Source organism: Odocoileus virginianus, unplaced genomic scaffold (assembly GCF_023699985.2).
Source record: "Odocoileus virginianus isolate 20LAN1187 ecotype Illinois unplaced genomic scaffold, Ovbor_1.2 Unplaced_Scaffold_19, whole genome shotgun sequence".
Taxonomy (NCBI): Eukaryota; Metazoa; Chordata; class Mammalia; order Artiodactyla; family Cervidae; genus Odocoileus; species Odocoileus virginianus.
This window is the reverse complement of record NW_027224281.1, coordinates 898806-915020: the sequence shown is the minus strand read 5'-3', so window position 1 is coordinate 915020 and position 16215 is coordinate 898806. Positions and strand designations below refer to the sequence as shown.

Below are 16215 nucleotides of genomic sequence, written 5' to 3'. Positions count from 1 at the left end.
ATGATTCAGGAAATCAAAATATTCATATGCTACAGTATACTTCATAAATATGTAAGAACAAAATACTGACCAGTGCAACAGCAGAGATCAGTCTCAAAAATGCTGTGTTCAGTGAAAGAAGCCAGACAAAAAAGCAACATACATTTGTCACTCCACTAGTAAAAGGGCAAGTTCATTGAGATGGAAAATAAATTGATTGTTGTGTGTGCATATAAAGAGGGAATATATATATATAATGTATATTGTATATATGCTTATTTACATGTATACACATACATACATACATATACACATAGTATATATATTATGAGGGAAATGTTCTAAGATTAGATTGTGGTAATGGTTGTTCAACTATCAATACATATTCTTTGTAAGTATAGTTTATTGAGTTGTACACTTAAAGTGGGTACTTTATGGCATAGACATTGTACCTCAATAAAGCTGTCTAAAATATTAAAGAAATCATTGTTTGTCAAAAAATTTTAAGTTTTATGATGACATGATTCACCATCTTCATTTTGAAAACAAAGCTAACAAATAAGAAAATGGGTAGAAATATAAGGCTACATTTGCTTTTAAAATTAAGACTAAAATTATTTATTCCATTTTGTTAGAAGTGATCATAAGTCTTAAATGCAGACAAACTGACATTCAAATCTAAGTTCTGTGATTGGCTTTTGGAGTACATAACTATTTAAACTTTTCCAGCCTTATATTTATCTTCAAAAAGAAAATAACATCTATTCATAGGGTTGGTGCAAGGGTGAAATAAAGGAGCCTTGAAGAGTTTGGTTAAATAAAATAGGATATTCTCAGTAAGAAGTAATTATAATTTCAAAAGCATAGAAACAGAAGACTTCTGAATTCCTTAGCATAGAAAAAAAGACAGTGATTATTAGGGTTCTGTGAATACGTAAACCATTGTCATTTTGTGTGATCGCAAAGTGATTTTAGCTATAACATTTAAAATAGATCCATGTGCTTGTTTCATTGAATGACCAGTAAAGATAACATGATCACAGTCCTACCTAATTCTGACTTTGGTGTTCTGATCCTTTCTCTACACAGTACTTAACAGATTGATTCCTAAAACATAAACTGAACCAAATTAGAGTAGTTAAAACATGCTAGATAAAGACTAGTAGTGATCTTCGATGAAAATGAAAAAAGAGTTTTTAGAAAAGGATAAGATATTAATTGAGGCAGTTGAGAAAGTGATATTGGGGAACTAATTATAGAAAAAAGAAGTTTTGTCAATACCAGATGAGATTATTGCCTCATTTCTCAGTGGTTACTTTACTAATTTCCAGCTTTTTCTTTAAACTCAGTTCTTTCAGCACAGGATCACTGGCAATTTCAAATATTTGAACTTAATGGATGGCTTTCTACTAAAGGAAAAAAATGTCTAAGAATTACTGTTAATCAAAGGGATCTGAAAACAAGTAAATGCTTTTGCATAATTGCATTTTAGTCTAAGAATTAATGAGATAGAGTGAAGTAAAGAAGTGGAGGGGAGAAGGAGGAAGGAAAGTCTCCAGTCTAATTGCATCCTCTGTTCTACAGATATCTCCTTTGGGGAGACGGCCCCAAAGGAATACCCAAAATACCTATTCACTCTTCAGGGAATGAATGCCACTCCTCTGACAAAGAGGTGTGTTCAGCTCCTCTGGTTTCAGAGCCTGGCCCTCGTGTTCCATGGCATTTAAAAGGAAAGGAAACCAAGAGGGGGGATGTGCAGCCTGGATTCCAGTCCAAGCCCACTCTTTCCCTTCCATCTGTAGGTTCCTTCTTTCTAGAATGCTCTCTCCTCATCTGATGGGTTATACATACTAGAGGCAGGTGAGAGAAGATGGGAATTGGCTCTATTGGAGTTTGGGCTAAAACTGACTTAGTTGAATCCATGGATTTTCTTAAGATATTCCCTAATTAATGATGCTGAGTCTTAAAAACCTTAATTGTATCCATATGTATTGTCATATTGCAGATGTAAATTCTATTGAAAGACAGAATTTATGTTGAAAGAAGATAGTTGTTTTTAATATTGCTAATTGCTTGATGCTTTTGCCTGCATTAAGTGTTATCATTTCCATCCTGTTTTCCTGTATTACCATAGATGGTTTTCAGTTTTCTGCTGTTCCAGTCATGATGGTGAGAGCATTTTTGAGAACCATTCACATCAATCAGTTCAGGTCAGTTCAGTCACGCAGTTGTGTCCAGTGCTTTGAGATCCCATGGAGGGCAGGCCTCCAGGCTCCTCTGTCCATAGAATTCTCCAGGCAAGAATACTGGAGTGGGTTGTCATTCTCTTCTCTATTTTTATGTACAGTATACAGATGTTATCCCTTTCCCATGGATTCTGTGCAGGTATTAGTGTTTTGGGGAAAGCCCATCTCAGTGAGACCACTGTCTGATCTTCCAGGTGTGACTAGATATGAAGATGAGGAATCACACACCAGTAACCGAGTTCCTCCTCATGGGAATCCCTCACACACAGGGGCTGGAACACGCGCTCTTTGTCTTCTTCCTCACCTTCTACCTGCTCACTCTGGTGGGGAACCTGCTCATTCTCCTGGCAATCCTCACTTCCTCCAACCTCCACACTCCCATGTACTTCTTCCTGGGCAACCTGTCAGTGTTTGACATCTTTTTCCCTTCCGTGAGTTCCCCCAAAATGATGCTCTACCTACTGGGGCAAAGCCGGACCATCTCTTACCAGGGCTGTGCCTGCCAGCTCTTCTTTTATCACTTCCTGGGCTGCACGGAGTGTTTCCTGTACACTGTGATGGCCTATGACCGCTTTGCCGCCATCTGTCACCCCTTGCGGTACACGGTCATCATGAGCCCCAGGGTGTGCGCCATCTTGACTCTGAGCACCTGGGTGGGGAGCAGTGTGCATGCGTCTGTCCTAGCATTTCTTGTGTTTAAGTTACCCTACTGCGGCCCCACGGAGGTGGGCAATTTCTTCTGTGACATCCCGGTGGTGCTGCCCCTGGCCTGTGCAGACACCTCTCTAGCTCACAGGGTGAGTGTCACCAACGTAGGTGTTGTGGCACTCCTGTGTTTCCTTCTTGTCCTCACTTCTTACACTCGCATCGTTATCTCTATATTGAGAATCAGCTCCTCAGAAGGCAGGCACAGAGCCTTCTCCACCTGCAGTGCCCACCTGACTTCCGTCCTGCTCTTCTATGGACCCGTGGTCCTCATTTATCTCCGGCCTGCCTCCAGCCCTTGGTTGGATTCTGTGGTTCAGGTATTAAATAATATTGTTACCCCATCCTTAAATCCTTTGATATACAGCTTGAGAAACAAGGATGTGAGGTTGGCTCTGAGAAAAGCACTAATCCAGGGAGTACATACCTGAGGAGTGTAAGCTCTTCTGTCATTATCTGTCCTTACAATTTTGCCTTGTATTTATCTGGGACACCTAGTCTCTTAGAGTTGGTGTGACTGCTAAGTGTGATCTGGGACAAGTAGGTTGAATTAATTCTTTATGATTACTGTGTATATACTTATATAAAATTTTTTCAGCATAATCTTTTGCAGCACTTACAGGCAGTATTCTATGCACTTTACAAATATTGACACATGTTTTTATTATAATTATCACATGGAGTAGATATTATTACCTCAATTTACAGAGGGGGATATTAAGGCACCGAGAGGTTAGGACAGTTTTGCAGTGTCACAGAGATAGAACGTCACTGAGCTAGGATGTTAATGCAAGGTTTTTAACTTTGTGCTAATGCTTCTGCTGTATTGTCAGAATTATAGCATAAATGTTTACTTCTTCGAGGCACTTCTTTTCAATTTGCATTGAGTATTCTCCAATTTTCCAAAAAAAAAAAAATCTGTAGTCTATTAAATTTGTTCCATTAATTTTGTCACTTTTTAGTATATATTTAAATAAATGTTATGTATTTCATCTTGATATAAAGAATTTCAGTTACATTTCAGAAGCCAGGTGATATCTATATATCTACTAATATGTATTTTAATAGATCGTCAGTCTTAGTTAAGTATATCTGTCCTTTACTACAGTGATTTGAATTCTATAATAATGACTGCAGATTTTCTTTCATTAAATTAAGACTGAGTTTGAATTGCAGAATTCCTGAACCTTCAAATATAATAATCTTTTTTCCCTTATATGAGTAAAGAGATTTGAAGAAAACAGGAAGACTGTGAAAATTAAAGTGACCTGAAATTATGCATTAATGCTACCACTGAAATGATAATCACCATTAACATTCTGGCATTTGCTCTCTCTCTCTCTCATTGGTGAGTAAATTAGAGCTAAATTTCCCGACTTCCTGTTTATAATTATTTCATTTATATCTGTATTATTATATACCTATCTATACATGTGTATTTATGCAGTTGTAGTCACATAAGTGGGGTTTCCCTGGTGGCTCAGTGGTAAAGAATCTGCCTGCAATGCAGGAGACCCGGGTTCTATCCCTGGGTTGGGAAGATCCCCTGGAGGAGGGCATGGCAACCCACTCTAGTACTCTTGCCTGGAGAATCCCATGGATGGAGGAGCCTGGCAGGCTGCAGTCCTGTATTCCTGCAGTCCTTAGGGTGGTAGAGAGTTGGACATGACTGAAGTGACTAAGCAGCATCAGCTGTGGTCATGTATATAAAGAGGTGTATAAACTGTGCTCAGTTGCACAGTCATGTCAGACTCTTTGCAGCCCCATGGAGTATAGCCCACCAGGCTCCTCAGTCCATGGGATTTTTCATGCAAGAATACTGGAGCGGATTGCCATTTTCTACTGCAGTGGGTCTCTTGTGTCTCCTGCACTGACAGGCAGATTCTTTTAACACTGAGCCACCAATCTTGTTTTATTTTAATAATGTATCAAGCGTTTTCAATTGGCACAGTTTTTAACCAGTTTTATTGAGATATAATTTACCTACCAAATAATTCATCCATTTAAAGTACATGAGTCAGTGTTTTTTTAGTATACTCACAGATATGTGCAACCATCCCATGGTGTGTTTTAGAACATTTTCATCATCTCAAAAAGATATCCTTTACCATTTAGCTATCATTCTCTTATTACCTCTGTCACCTTTGACTGTAAGCAATCATTAATCTGCTTTCTGTATCTATAGATTTCCCTGTTCTTGACATTTTATATCAATAGAATGACATAAAACGTGTTTTCTGTGTGACTGTCTTAACTTAGCATAATGTTTTCAAGGTTCATCCATGTAGGAGCAGGTTATGTCCCTCTGTACCCCCCCAACTTCATATGTGATATGACTGTCTCTAGTTCTCTTGATTTCTGAGGCAACTATATGTTATTAAATGCATATGTATTTACAATTGTTCTGTCTTTATACCAGATTAACTTTTATTATTATAAAATATTCCTTTTTATCTCTAGTAACATGTTTTGAAGTCTATTTTGTCTACTAATCTAACCACTTCAACTTCCCTGTTGTTTCTATTTGCATGGCATCTCTTTTTATACACTCTTATTTTCCTCCTGTTTGTATCTTTGTTAAAAAAGTATTTTTAATTAATTTATTTGGTTGCTCTGGTTCTTATATGAAACCAGATCCCCTTCATTGAGAGTTCAGAGTCTTAGTCACTGGACCACCTGGGAAGCCCCTTGTTTTTGTCTTTGAATCTGTGTCTTCCTATAGACAGAATGCATTTGGATCATTTTTATGGTCCAGTTCAATGATCTCTGCCTTTTGACTGAATTTTAATTCACTCACATTTTAATGTTAATATAGATATAATTGGATTTACATGTGATATTTTACTTTTTTGTTTTCTATATGTGTCATTTCATGTCTTTTATTGTTCTTTTATTTCTCCTTTACTTTAAAAAATTAATTTATAATTAATACTTTTTATCATTTTTAATTTTTTAATGAAGTTTTCAGTATATTGTTTGAATTATTACCTTAATAGTTGCCCTAGGGCTTACCATGTTATATCTTAACTTATCACAATAAACTTCAGACATACTAAATTAATTCCAGAGTGATAGAGAGACACTACTTCTATTTAGCTCTCTGCCTTCTGCTCTCTCCTTGTGGTATTATTGTTAGACATATTACACCTATGAATGCTACAATTTCAACAATGCATTCTTACAATTATTGCTTTGTGTAATTTTATGTCTTTTAAAGAAGCTGGGTGAAGTATGTAAAGCAACTATGTATTTATAGCTTTTGTTATAATAACTTTGTTACTTTTAGTTTTCTCCATTTGTTTCTGTGGTTTTGAATTATCATGTCATTCTTTGCTCAGTACAGATTTGCCCCCACCTACCTCTTTTTTGCTATTATTGGCAAGTATATTACATTTTCATGTATATTGCATGCCCTGTAATACTTTATATGCATATTGTTTTATATACTTGGTATTAAAATAAGTTCACAGAAATTAGAAAATATGAATTTATACTGTCTTTTTGAATAGCATACCAATGGTGTTTGTCTTTCATTTGTATTTGGAGTACCATCTAGAGTTAAGTGCTTTTAGCTTGATGGACTTCATTTAGTAGTTCTTATAAGGTATATTTGCTGGGAGCAAATTTTTTCCAGTTTACTTTTTCATAGAATGTTTTTATTTATTGTTTCATATTCATTTGGATGATTTCTTTTTTTTTTTCTTTTTTTTTTTCCATTTATTTTCATTAGCTGGAGGCCAACTACCCTACAACATTGCAGTGATTTTTGTCATATATTGAAATGAATCAGCCATGGATTTACATGTATTCCCCATCCCGATCCCCCCTCCCACCTCCCTCTCCACCCCATCCCTCTGGGTCTTCCCAGTGCACCAGGCCCGAGCAATTGTCTCATGCATCCAACCTGGGCTGGTGATCTGTTTCACCCTAGATAATATACATGTTTCGATGCTGTTCTCCTGAAACATCCCACCCTCGCCTTCTCCCACAGAGTCCAAAAGTCTGTTCTATACATCTGAGTCTCTTTTTCTGTTTTGCATATAGGGTTATCGTTACCATCTTTCTAAAGTCCATATATATGTGTTAGTATACTGTAATGGTCCTTATCTTTCTGGCTTACTTCGCTCTGTATAATGGGCTCCAGTTTCATCCATCTCATTAGAACTGATTCAAATGAATTCTTTTTAATGGCTGAGTAATATTCCATGGTGTATATGTGCCACAGCTTCCTCATCCATTCATCTGCTGATGGGCATCTAGGTTGCTTCCATGTCCTGGCTATGATAAACAGTGCTGCGATGAACATTGGGGTGCATGTGTCTCTTTCAGATCTGGTTTCCTCGGTGTGTATGCCCAGAAGTGGGATTGCTGGGTCATATGGCAGTTCTATTTCCAGCTTTTTAAGAAATCTCCACACTGTTTTCCATAGCGGCTGTAACTAATTTGCATTCCCACCAACAGTGTAAGAGGGTTCCCTTTTCTCCACACCCTCTCCAGCATTTATTGCTTGTAGACTTTTGGATAGCAGCCATTCTGACTGGCGTGTAATGGTACCTCATTGTGGTTTTGATTTGCATTTCTCTGATAATGAATGATGTTGAGCATCTTTTCATGTGTTTTTTTTGCCATCCGTATGTCTTCCTTGGAGAAATGTCTGTTTAGTTCTTTGGCCCATTTTTTGATTGGGTCATTTATTTTTCTGGAGTTGAGCTGGAGGAGTTGCTTGTATATTTTTGAGATTAATCCTTTGTCTGTTGCTTCATTTGCTATTATTTCCTCCCAATCTGAGGGCTGTCTTTTCTTTTTTTTTAAATTTTTATTAGTTGGAGGCTAATTACTTTACATCATTACTGTAGTTTTTGTTATACATTGAAATGAATTAGCCATGGATTTACATATATTCCCCATCCCAGTTCCCCCTCCCACCTCTCTCTCCACCCGATCCCTCTGGGTCTTCCCAGTGCACCAGGCCCGAGCACTTGTCTCATGTACCCAACCTGGGCTGGTTATCTGTTTCATCCTGGATAATATACATGTTTCAATGCTGTTCTCTTGAAACATCCCACCCTCGCCTTCTCCCAGAGTCCACAAGTCTGTTCTATACATCTGAGTCTCTTTTTCTGTTTTGCATATAGGGTTATCGTTACCATCTTTCTAAAGTCCATATATATGTGTTAGTATACTGTAATGGTCTTTATCTTTCTGGCTTACTTCGCTCTGTATAATGGGCTCCAGTTTCATCCATCTCTTTAGAACTGATTCAAATGAATTCTTTTTAATGGCTGAGTAATATTCCATGGTGTATATGTACCACAGCTTCCTCATCCATTCGTCTGCTGATGGGCATCTGGGTTGCTTCCATGTCCTGGCTATTATAAACAGTGCTGCGATGAACATTGGGGTGCACGTGTCTCTTTCAGATCTGGTTTCCTTGGTGTGTATGCCCAGAAGTGGGATTGCTAGGTCATATGGCAGTTCTATTTCCAGCTTTTTAAGAAATCTCCACACTGTTTTCCATAGCGGCTGTACTAATTTGCATTCCCACCAACAGTGTAAGAGGGTTCCCTTTTCTCCACACCCTCTCCAGCATGTATTGCTTGTAGACTTTTGGATAGCAGCCATCCTGACTGGCATATAATGGTACCTCATTGTGGTTTTTAGTTGCATTTCTCTGATAATGAGTGATGTTGAGCATCTTTTCATGTGTTTGTTAGCCATCTGTATGTCTTCCTTGGAGAAATGTCTGTTGAGTTCTTTGGCCCATTTTTTGATTGGGTCTTTTATTTTTCTGGAGTTGAGCTGGAGGAGTTGCTTGTATATTTTTGAGATTAATCCTTTGTCTGTTGCTTCGTTTGCTATTATTTTCTCCCAATCTGAGGGCTGTCTTTTCACCTTGCTTATAGTTTCCTTTGTTGTGCAAAAGCTTTTAAGTTTCATTAGGTCCCATTTGTTTATTTTTGCTTTTATTTCTGAAATTCTGGGATGTGGGTCATAGAGGATCCTGCTGTGATTTATGTCGGAGAGTGTTTTGCCTATGTTCTCCTCTAGGAGTTTGATAGTTTCTGGTCTTACATTTAGATCTTTAATCCATTTTGAGTTTATTTTTGTGTATGGTGTTAGAAAGTGTTCTAGTTTCATTCTTTTACAGGTGGTTGACCAGTTTTCCCAGCACCACCTGTTAAAGAGGTTGTCTTTTTTCCATTGTATATCCTTGCCTCCTTTGTCGAAGATAAGGTGACCATAGGTTCGTGGATTTATCTCTGGGCTTTCTATTCTGTTCCATTGATCTATATTTCTCTCTTTGTGCCAGTACCATACTGTCTTGATGACTGTGGCTTTGTAGTAGAGTCTGAAGTCAGGCAGGTTGATTCCTCCAGTTTCATTCTTCTTTCTCAAGGTTACTTTGGCTATTCGAGGTTTTTTGTATTTCCATACAAAATGTGAGATTATTTGTTCTAGTTCTGTGAAAAATACCGTTGGTAGCTTGATAGGGATTGCATTGAATCTATAGATTGCTTTGGGTAGTATAGCCATTTTGACAATGTTGATTCTTCCAATCCATGAACACGGTATATTTCTCCATCTGTTTGTGTCCTCTTTGATTTCTTTCATCAGTGTTTTATAGTTTTCTATATATAGGTCTTTTGTTTCTTTAGGTAGATATACTCCCAAGTATTTTATTCTTTTTGTTGCAATGGTGAATGGTATGGTTTCCTTAATTTCCCTTTCTGTTTTCTCATTGTTAGTGTATAGGAATGCAAGAGATTTCTGTGTGTTAATTTTATATCCTGCAACTTTACTGTATTCATTGATTAGCTCTAGTAATTTTCTGGTAGAGTCTTTAGGGTTTTCTATGTAGAGGATCATGTCATCTGCAAACAGAGAGAGTTTCACTTCTTCTTTTCCTATCTGGATTCCTTTTACTTCTTTTTCTGCCCTGATTGCTGTGGCCAACACTTCCAAAACTATGTTGAATAGGAGTGGTGAGAGTGGGCACCCTTGTCTTGTTCCTGATTTCAGGGGAAATGCTTTCAATTTTCCACCATTGAGGGTGATGCTTGCTGTGGATTTGTCATATATAGCTTTTATTATGTTGAGGTATGTTCCTTCTATTCCTGCTTTCTGGAGAGTTTTAATCATAAATGGATGTTGAATTTTGTCAAAGGCTTTTTCTGCATCTATTGAGATAATCATATGATTTTTATCTTTCAATTTGTTAATGTGGTGTATTACATTGATTGATTTGTGGATATTAAAGAATCCTTGCATTCCTGGGATAAAGCCCACTTGGTCATGGTGTATGTTTTTTTAATATGTTGTTGGATTCTGTTTGCTAGAATTTTGTTAAGGATTTTTGCATCTATGTTCATCAGTGATATTGGCCTGTAGTTCTCTTTTTTGGTGGCATCTTTGTCTGGTTTTGGAATTAGGGTGATGGTGGCCTCATAGAATGAGTTTGGAAGTTTACCTTCTTCTGCAATTTTCTGAAGAGTTTGAGTAAGATAGGTGTTAGCTCTTCTCTATATTTTTGGTAGAATTCAGCTGTGAAGCCATCTGGTCCTGGGCTTTTGTTTGCTGGAAGATTTCTGATTACAGTTTCGATTTCCTTGCTTGTGATGGGTTTGTTAAGATCTTCTATTTCTTCCTGGTTCAGTTTTGGAAAGTTATATTTCTCTAAGAACTTGTCCATTTCTTCCAAGTTGTCCATTTTATTGGCATAGAGTTGCTGATAGTAGTCTCTTATGATCCTTTGTATTTCAGTGTTGTCTGTTGTGATCTCTCCATTTTCATTTCTAATTTTGTTAATTTGGTTCTTCTCCCTTTGTTTCTTAATGAGTCTTGCTAATGGTTTGTCAATTTTGTTTATTTTTTCAAAAAACCAGCTTTTAGCTTTGTTGATTTTTGCTATGGTCTCTTTAGTTTCTTTTGCATTTATTTACTGCCCTAATTTTTAAGATTTCTTTCCTTCTACTAACCCTGGGGTTCTTCATTTCTTCTTTCCCTAGTTACTTTAGGTGTAGAGTTAGGTTATTTATTTGACTTTTTTCTTGTTTCTTGAGGTAGGCCTGTAATGCTATGAATCTTCCCCTTAGCACTGCTTTTACAGTGTCCCATAGGTTTTGGGTTGTTGTGTTTTCATTTTCATTCATTTCTATGCATATTTTGATTTCTTTTTTGATTTCTTCTATGATTTGTTGGTTATTCAGAAGCGTGTTGTTTAGCCTCCATATGTTTGAATTTTTAATATTTTTTTTTTTCTGTAATTGAGATCTAATCTTACTGCACTGTGGTCAGAAAAGATGACTGGAATGATTTCAATTTTTTTGAATTTACCAAGACTAGATTTATGGCCCAGGATGTGATCTATTCTGGAGAAGGTTCCGCGTGCACTTGAGAAAAAGGTGAAGTTGATTGTTTTGGGGTGAAACGTCCTATAGATGTCAATTAGGTCTAGCTGGTCCATTGTGTCCTTTAAAGTTTGTGTTTCCTTGTTAATTTTCTGTTTAGTTGATCTATCCATAGTTGTGAGTGGGGTATTAAAGTCTCCTACTATTATTGTGTTACTATTAATTTCCTCTTTCATACTCGTTAACCTTTGCCTTACATATTGAGGTGCTCCTATGTTGGGTGCATATATATTTATAATTGTTATATCTTTTTCTTGGATTGATCCTTTGATCATTATGTAGTGTCCTTCTTTGTCTCTTTTCACAGCCTTTATTTAAAAGTCTATTTTATGTGATATGAGTATTGCGACTCCTGCTTTCTTTTGGTCTCCGTTTGCGTGGAATATTTTTTTCTAGCCCTTCACTTTTAGTCTGTATGTGTCCCTTGTTTTGAGGTGGGTCTCTTGTAGACAGCATATATAGGGGTCTTGCTTTTGTATCCATTCAGCCAGCCTTTGTCTTTTGGTTGGGGCATTCAACCCATTTACATTTAAGGTAATTATTGATAGGTATGGTCCCGTTGCCATTTATTTTGTTGTTTGGGGTTCACATTTATACCACCTTTCTGTGTTTCCTGTCTAGAGAAGATCCTTTAGTATTTGTTGAAGAGCTGGTTTGGTGGTGGTGAATTCTCTCAGCTTTTGCTTGTCTGTAAAGCTTTTGAGTTCTCCTTCATATCTGAATGAGATCCTTGCTGGGTAGAGTAATCTAGGTTGTAGGTTATTCTCTTTCATTACTTTAAGTATGTCCTGCCATTCCCTTCTGGCCTGAAGGGTTTCTATTGATAGATCAGCTGTTATCCTTATGGGAATCCCTTTGTGTGTTATTTGTTGTTTCTCCCTTGCTGCTTTTAATATTTGTTCTTTGTGTTTGATCTTTGTTAATTTGATTAATATGTGTCTTGGGGTGTTTCTCCTTGGGTTTATCCTGTTTGGGACTCTCTGGGTTTCTTGGACTTGGGTGGCTATTTCCTTCCCCATTTTAGGGAAGTTTTCAGCTATTATCTCCTCGAGTAACTTCTCATGCCTTTCTTTTTGTCTTCTTCTTCTGGGACTTCTATGATTCAAATGTTGGGGCATTTCACATTGTCCCAGAGGTCCCTGAGGTTGTCCTCATTTCTTTTGATTCTTTTTTCTTTTTTCCTCTCTGTTTCATTTATTTCCACCATTTTATCTTCTAACTCACTTATCCTATCTTCTGTCTCTGTTATTCTACTCCTGGTTCCCTCCAGAGTGTTTTTGATCTCATTTATTTCATTATTAATTTTTAATTGACTTTTTAAAATTTCTTCTAGGTCCTTGTTAAACATTTCTTGCATCTTCTCAATCTTTGTCTCCAGGCTATTTATTTGTAACTCCGTTTTGTTTTCAAGATTTTGGATCATTTTTATTATCATCATTCTAAATTCTTTTTCAGGTAGATTCCCTATTTCCTCCTCTTTTGTTTGACTTGGTGGGCTTTTTTCATATTCCTTTACCTGTTGGTATTTCTCTGCCTTTTCATCATGTTTAGATTGCTGTGTCTGGAGTGGGCTTTCTGTATTCTTGTGGTCTGTGGTTCCTTTTTATTGTGGAGGTTTCACCCAGTGGGTGGGGTTGGACGATTGGTTTGTCAAGGTTTCCTGGTTAGGGAAGCTTGTGTCAGCGTTCTGGTGCGTGGAATTGGATTTCTTCTCTCTGGAGTGCAATGGAGTGTCCAGTAATGAGTTTTGCGATGGGTCTATGTGTTAGGTGTGACTTTGGACAGCCTGTATGTTGACACTCAGGTCTATGTTCCTGCATTGCTAAAGAATTTGCGTGGTATGTCTTGTACTGGAGCTTATTGGCTCTTGGGTGGTGGTTGGTTTAGGTGTAGGTATGGAGGCTTTTGGATGGTCTCTTATTCCTTAATGTTCCGTGTAGTCAGGAGTTTTCTGGTTTTCTCAGGTTTTGGGCTTAAGTCTCCTGCCTCTGGATTTCAGTTTTATTCTTCCAATAGTCTCAAGACTTCTCCAACTATACACCACTGATAATAAAACTTCTAGGTTAACGGTGAAAAGATTCTCCACCATGAAAGACAACCAGAGAGGTTCACAGAGTTACATGAAGAATAGGAGAGGGAGGAAGGAGATAGAGGTGAGCAAGAGGAGAAAAAGGGGACTCAAGAGGAGAGAGACAGATCTACGTAGTTATCTGTTCCCAAAGTGTTCTCCGTAGCCCAGACACCCACAAAGATTCACAGAGTTGGATTGGGAAGAGAAGGGGAAAGGAGGAAATAGAAGTGTTCTGAGGTAGAAAACAGAGAGTCAAAAGTGGGAGAGTAATCACCACACTCCTGAATAGAAATGGGAACTGAATATTGGATTCTTAAATGTCCAAAATTTATATCACATACTGAAAAACAAAGATTAAAAATCTAGTGTAGATGTTAGACTCTTTGAAATACAATATTTAAAACATAAACAAAAACACACAAAAAATTTAGAAATGTATAGGGTTTCTCTCTTTCTCTCTCTCTCTCTCTCTTTTTTGGCAAGGTTATAGTGAAATGAAAATGAAAATTAAGGAATAATAGAGGAGTATTAGAGGACTTTAAAAGGAAATAGGAGAGAAAAACAAGAAAAAGAAAAAAAAAGAAAAAAATTTTTTTCCCTAATTAAAAAAATCGTAAAAATATATGAAAATGAAAGTTGAGGAGTAATGGGGGAGTAATAGGGAATTTTAAAAGAAAATAAAAGAGAAAAAATAAAAAATAAAAAAAAGGAAAGAAAAAAAAAAATTTTTTTAATTAAAAAAAAATATACATATATATCTAGGAATTTCTCTGGAGCTGTTGTGGTCAGTGTAGGTTCAGTTCAATTTCAGATAGCTCCTCTTTCCAGCTTACACTTCTCGATATCTATAGGCCCCTTCCAGTGTAGTCGGTGTTACCTTCAGGGATTTTAATCTGTTGCACCGGTCCTTTCTGAAGCGGTTCCCTTTGTTTATTTGGCTTCTCTTTGCCGTCTCTTCGGTGTCTAATTTCCGCCCTGACACAGGCGGGCGGAGGTGATCTCTTATTTAGGTTCTCTAGTTCAGTTCAGTCCTGCTACGGGGAGGGCGGGGCGCTGCAGACAGACACCGCTCCGTGTGGCTAGCACTCACCGTGTTCCGGCCACACTGGGTTTGCCCCACTCACGGGTGTCAGTGCTTTCCCTGTCTACACTGCTCAGGCTCCCGGCTGCTCTATATGGAGCGGGCCCTGCGTTGAGTGTGGTTCCAGTTTTTGGGTACTCCACAAAAGCGCGGATTCGGTTGCGCCTGCGTTTTGTGCCTTTCCCGGCCTGAGCGGTTCAGGCAGCCAGAGGCTTGGGCGCACTCTCCCCGGGTACGGCGCGCTTTTTCCCTCCGCGGCCCCAGCGCGCGCCGCCAGTCGGGTCTCAGGAAGTCTTTAGATAGGAACCGGGGGCCTGTTTGCAGTGTGTAGGGGGTGGCTTCTCAGGGGCTGAGTTTGCCCCCCCCCCCCCCCCCCCCCCCTGCCTCCTACCTCCAGCGGGGATGGGCCGGCTCTTCTCTGGAGTTTCTCAGTCCCTTTGTTTTGCGAACCGCCGGCAGTGTGTTCCGGCCGGTTAATTTTGTCCCTTGCTATCCCACAGTTTAAAAAAGCTCCCTCCGATTGCTCTCAGGGTCTTCGGGCCGGTCCTTACCCTAAGCAATGCCGCCCGCTCCTCTCCGTTCCGCCCCCGCTTGTTGCTGGCGGGTGCGGGCGTCTGGGGTACTTTTCTGCTGGGAGTTGCTTTTAGGCACGTAATCTGTGGGCCTTGTTTAATTTTTCCTCCCAGTTAGATTGCCGAAAACTTCCCCCAGTCCCGCCAGTGCGAGGGTTTCCTGGTGATTGGAAACTTCCTCTATTAAGACTCCCTTCCCGGGACGGGTCTCCGTCCGTAGCTCTTTTGTCCCCCCTTTTATCTTTTATATTTTGTTCTACCTCCCTTTGAAGACAATGGGCTGCTTTTCTGGGCGCCTGATGTCCTCTGCTAGCGATCAGAAGTTGTTTTGTGAAATTTGCTCAGCGTTCAAATGTTCTTTTGATGAATTTGTAGGAGAGAAAGTGGTCTCTCCGTCCTATTCCTCTGCCATCTTGGCTCCTCCCTTGGATGATTTCTTTAATGTCAGTAGTATCCTGGTTGGCTTTTTTTCCTTTGAGAACTTAGATACTTATCCTGGTGCCTTCTGAGATGTGCTGTTTCAAATGAAAAGTCAGTCAAAGTTCTTACTGAGGTTCCCTTGTAAAGGATGAGTCATTTTTTTTCTGAATGCTTTCCACATTTTTTCCTTCTGTTTGGTATTTGGTATTTTTGTTATTCTGTGTTTATTTATGTCTATCCTACATGGCCTTTATTGAGCTCTCTTCAGAGCTCATGATACATAGTGTTCAATAAATAGCTGGTATAGTATAGAGGGACATTGGTCATGTTTATATATATTGACTTTCTTATTATCTCCACTAATTCTGTGCCACAACTCACTGTACCCCTCTGTACATGGTGGCACTGAAACATAGCAATAAGTATCTTGCCATTCATAACACATGTAGTTAGGGGAAATACAGCTGTAGTCTCAAGTCCTCTTAACTCCTACTGTCACTGTTTCCTACTGTGTCAACTGACAACATCCCAGATTATCCTCTAGTGTGAAAGGGGTGGGAAAGCCTTATTGTCCAGAGTTCTTTGAAGAGGAGATGTCCTGATTACTGGGTTCAATTTCCATGCATATCTGGTTCTCCCACCAAGTTGCATTTTCCAACTTGGTCTCCCCAAATACTCAAGTTGTTCATTATTTCTCACTCTTCTCCAGAATCCAGAGAGAAAGGAGAATATT

At 38.6% G+C, this 16215-nt stretch overlaps 1 protein-coding gene across 1 annotated transcript; it reads left to right on the top strand.

The window, feature by feature from the left end:
* The first annotated feature begins 2431 nt into the window (after positions 1–2431).
* Positions 2432–3361, top strand: LOC110123155 (putative olfactory receptor 10D4). Its single transcript, XM_020870919.2, has one exon. The coding sequence runs from the start codon at positions 2432–2434 to the stop codon at positions 3359–3361; it is 930 nt and encodes a 309-aa protein (XP_020726578.2).
* The last annotated feature ends 12854 nt before the right edge of the window (positions 3362–16215 follow it).

Coding starts and splice junctions, on each gene's coding strand:
- LOC110123155 (XM_020870919.2), top strand. CDS start 2,432: ATGAAGATGAGGAATCACACACCAGTAACCGAGTTCCTCCTCATGGGA.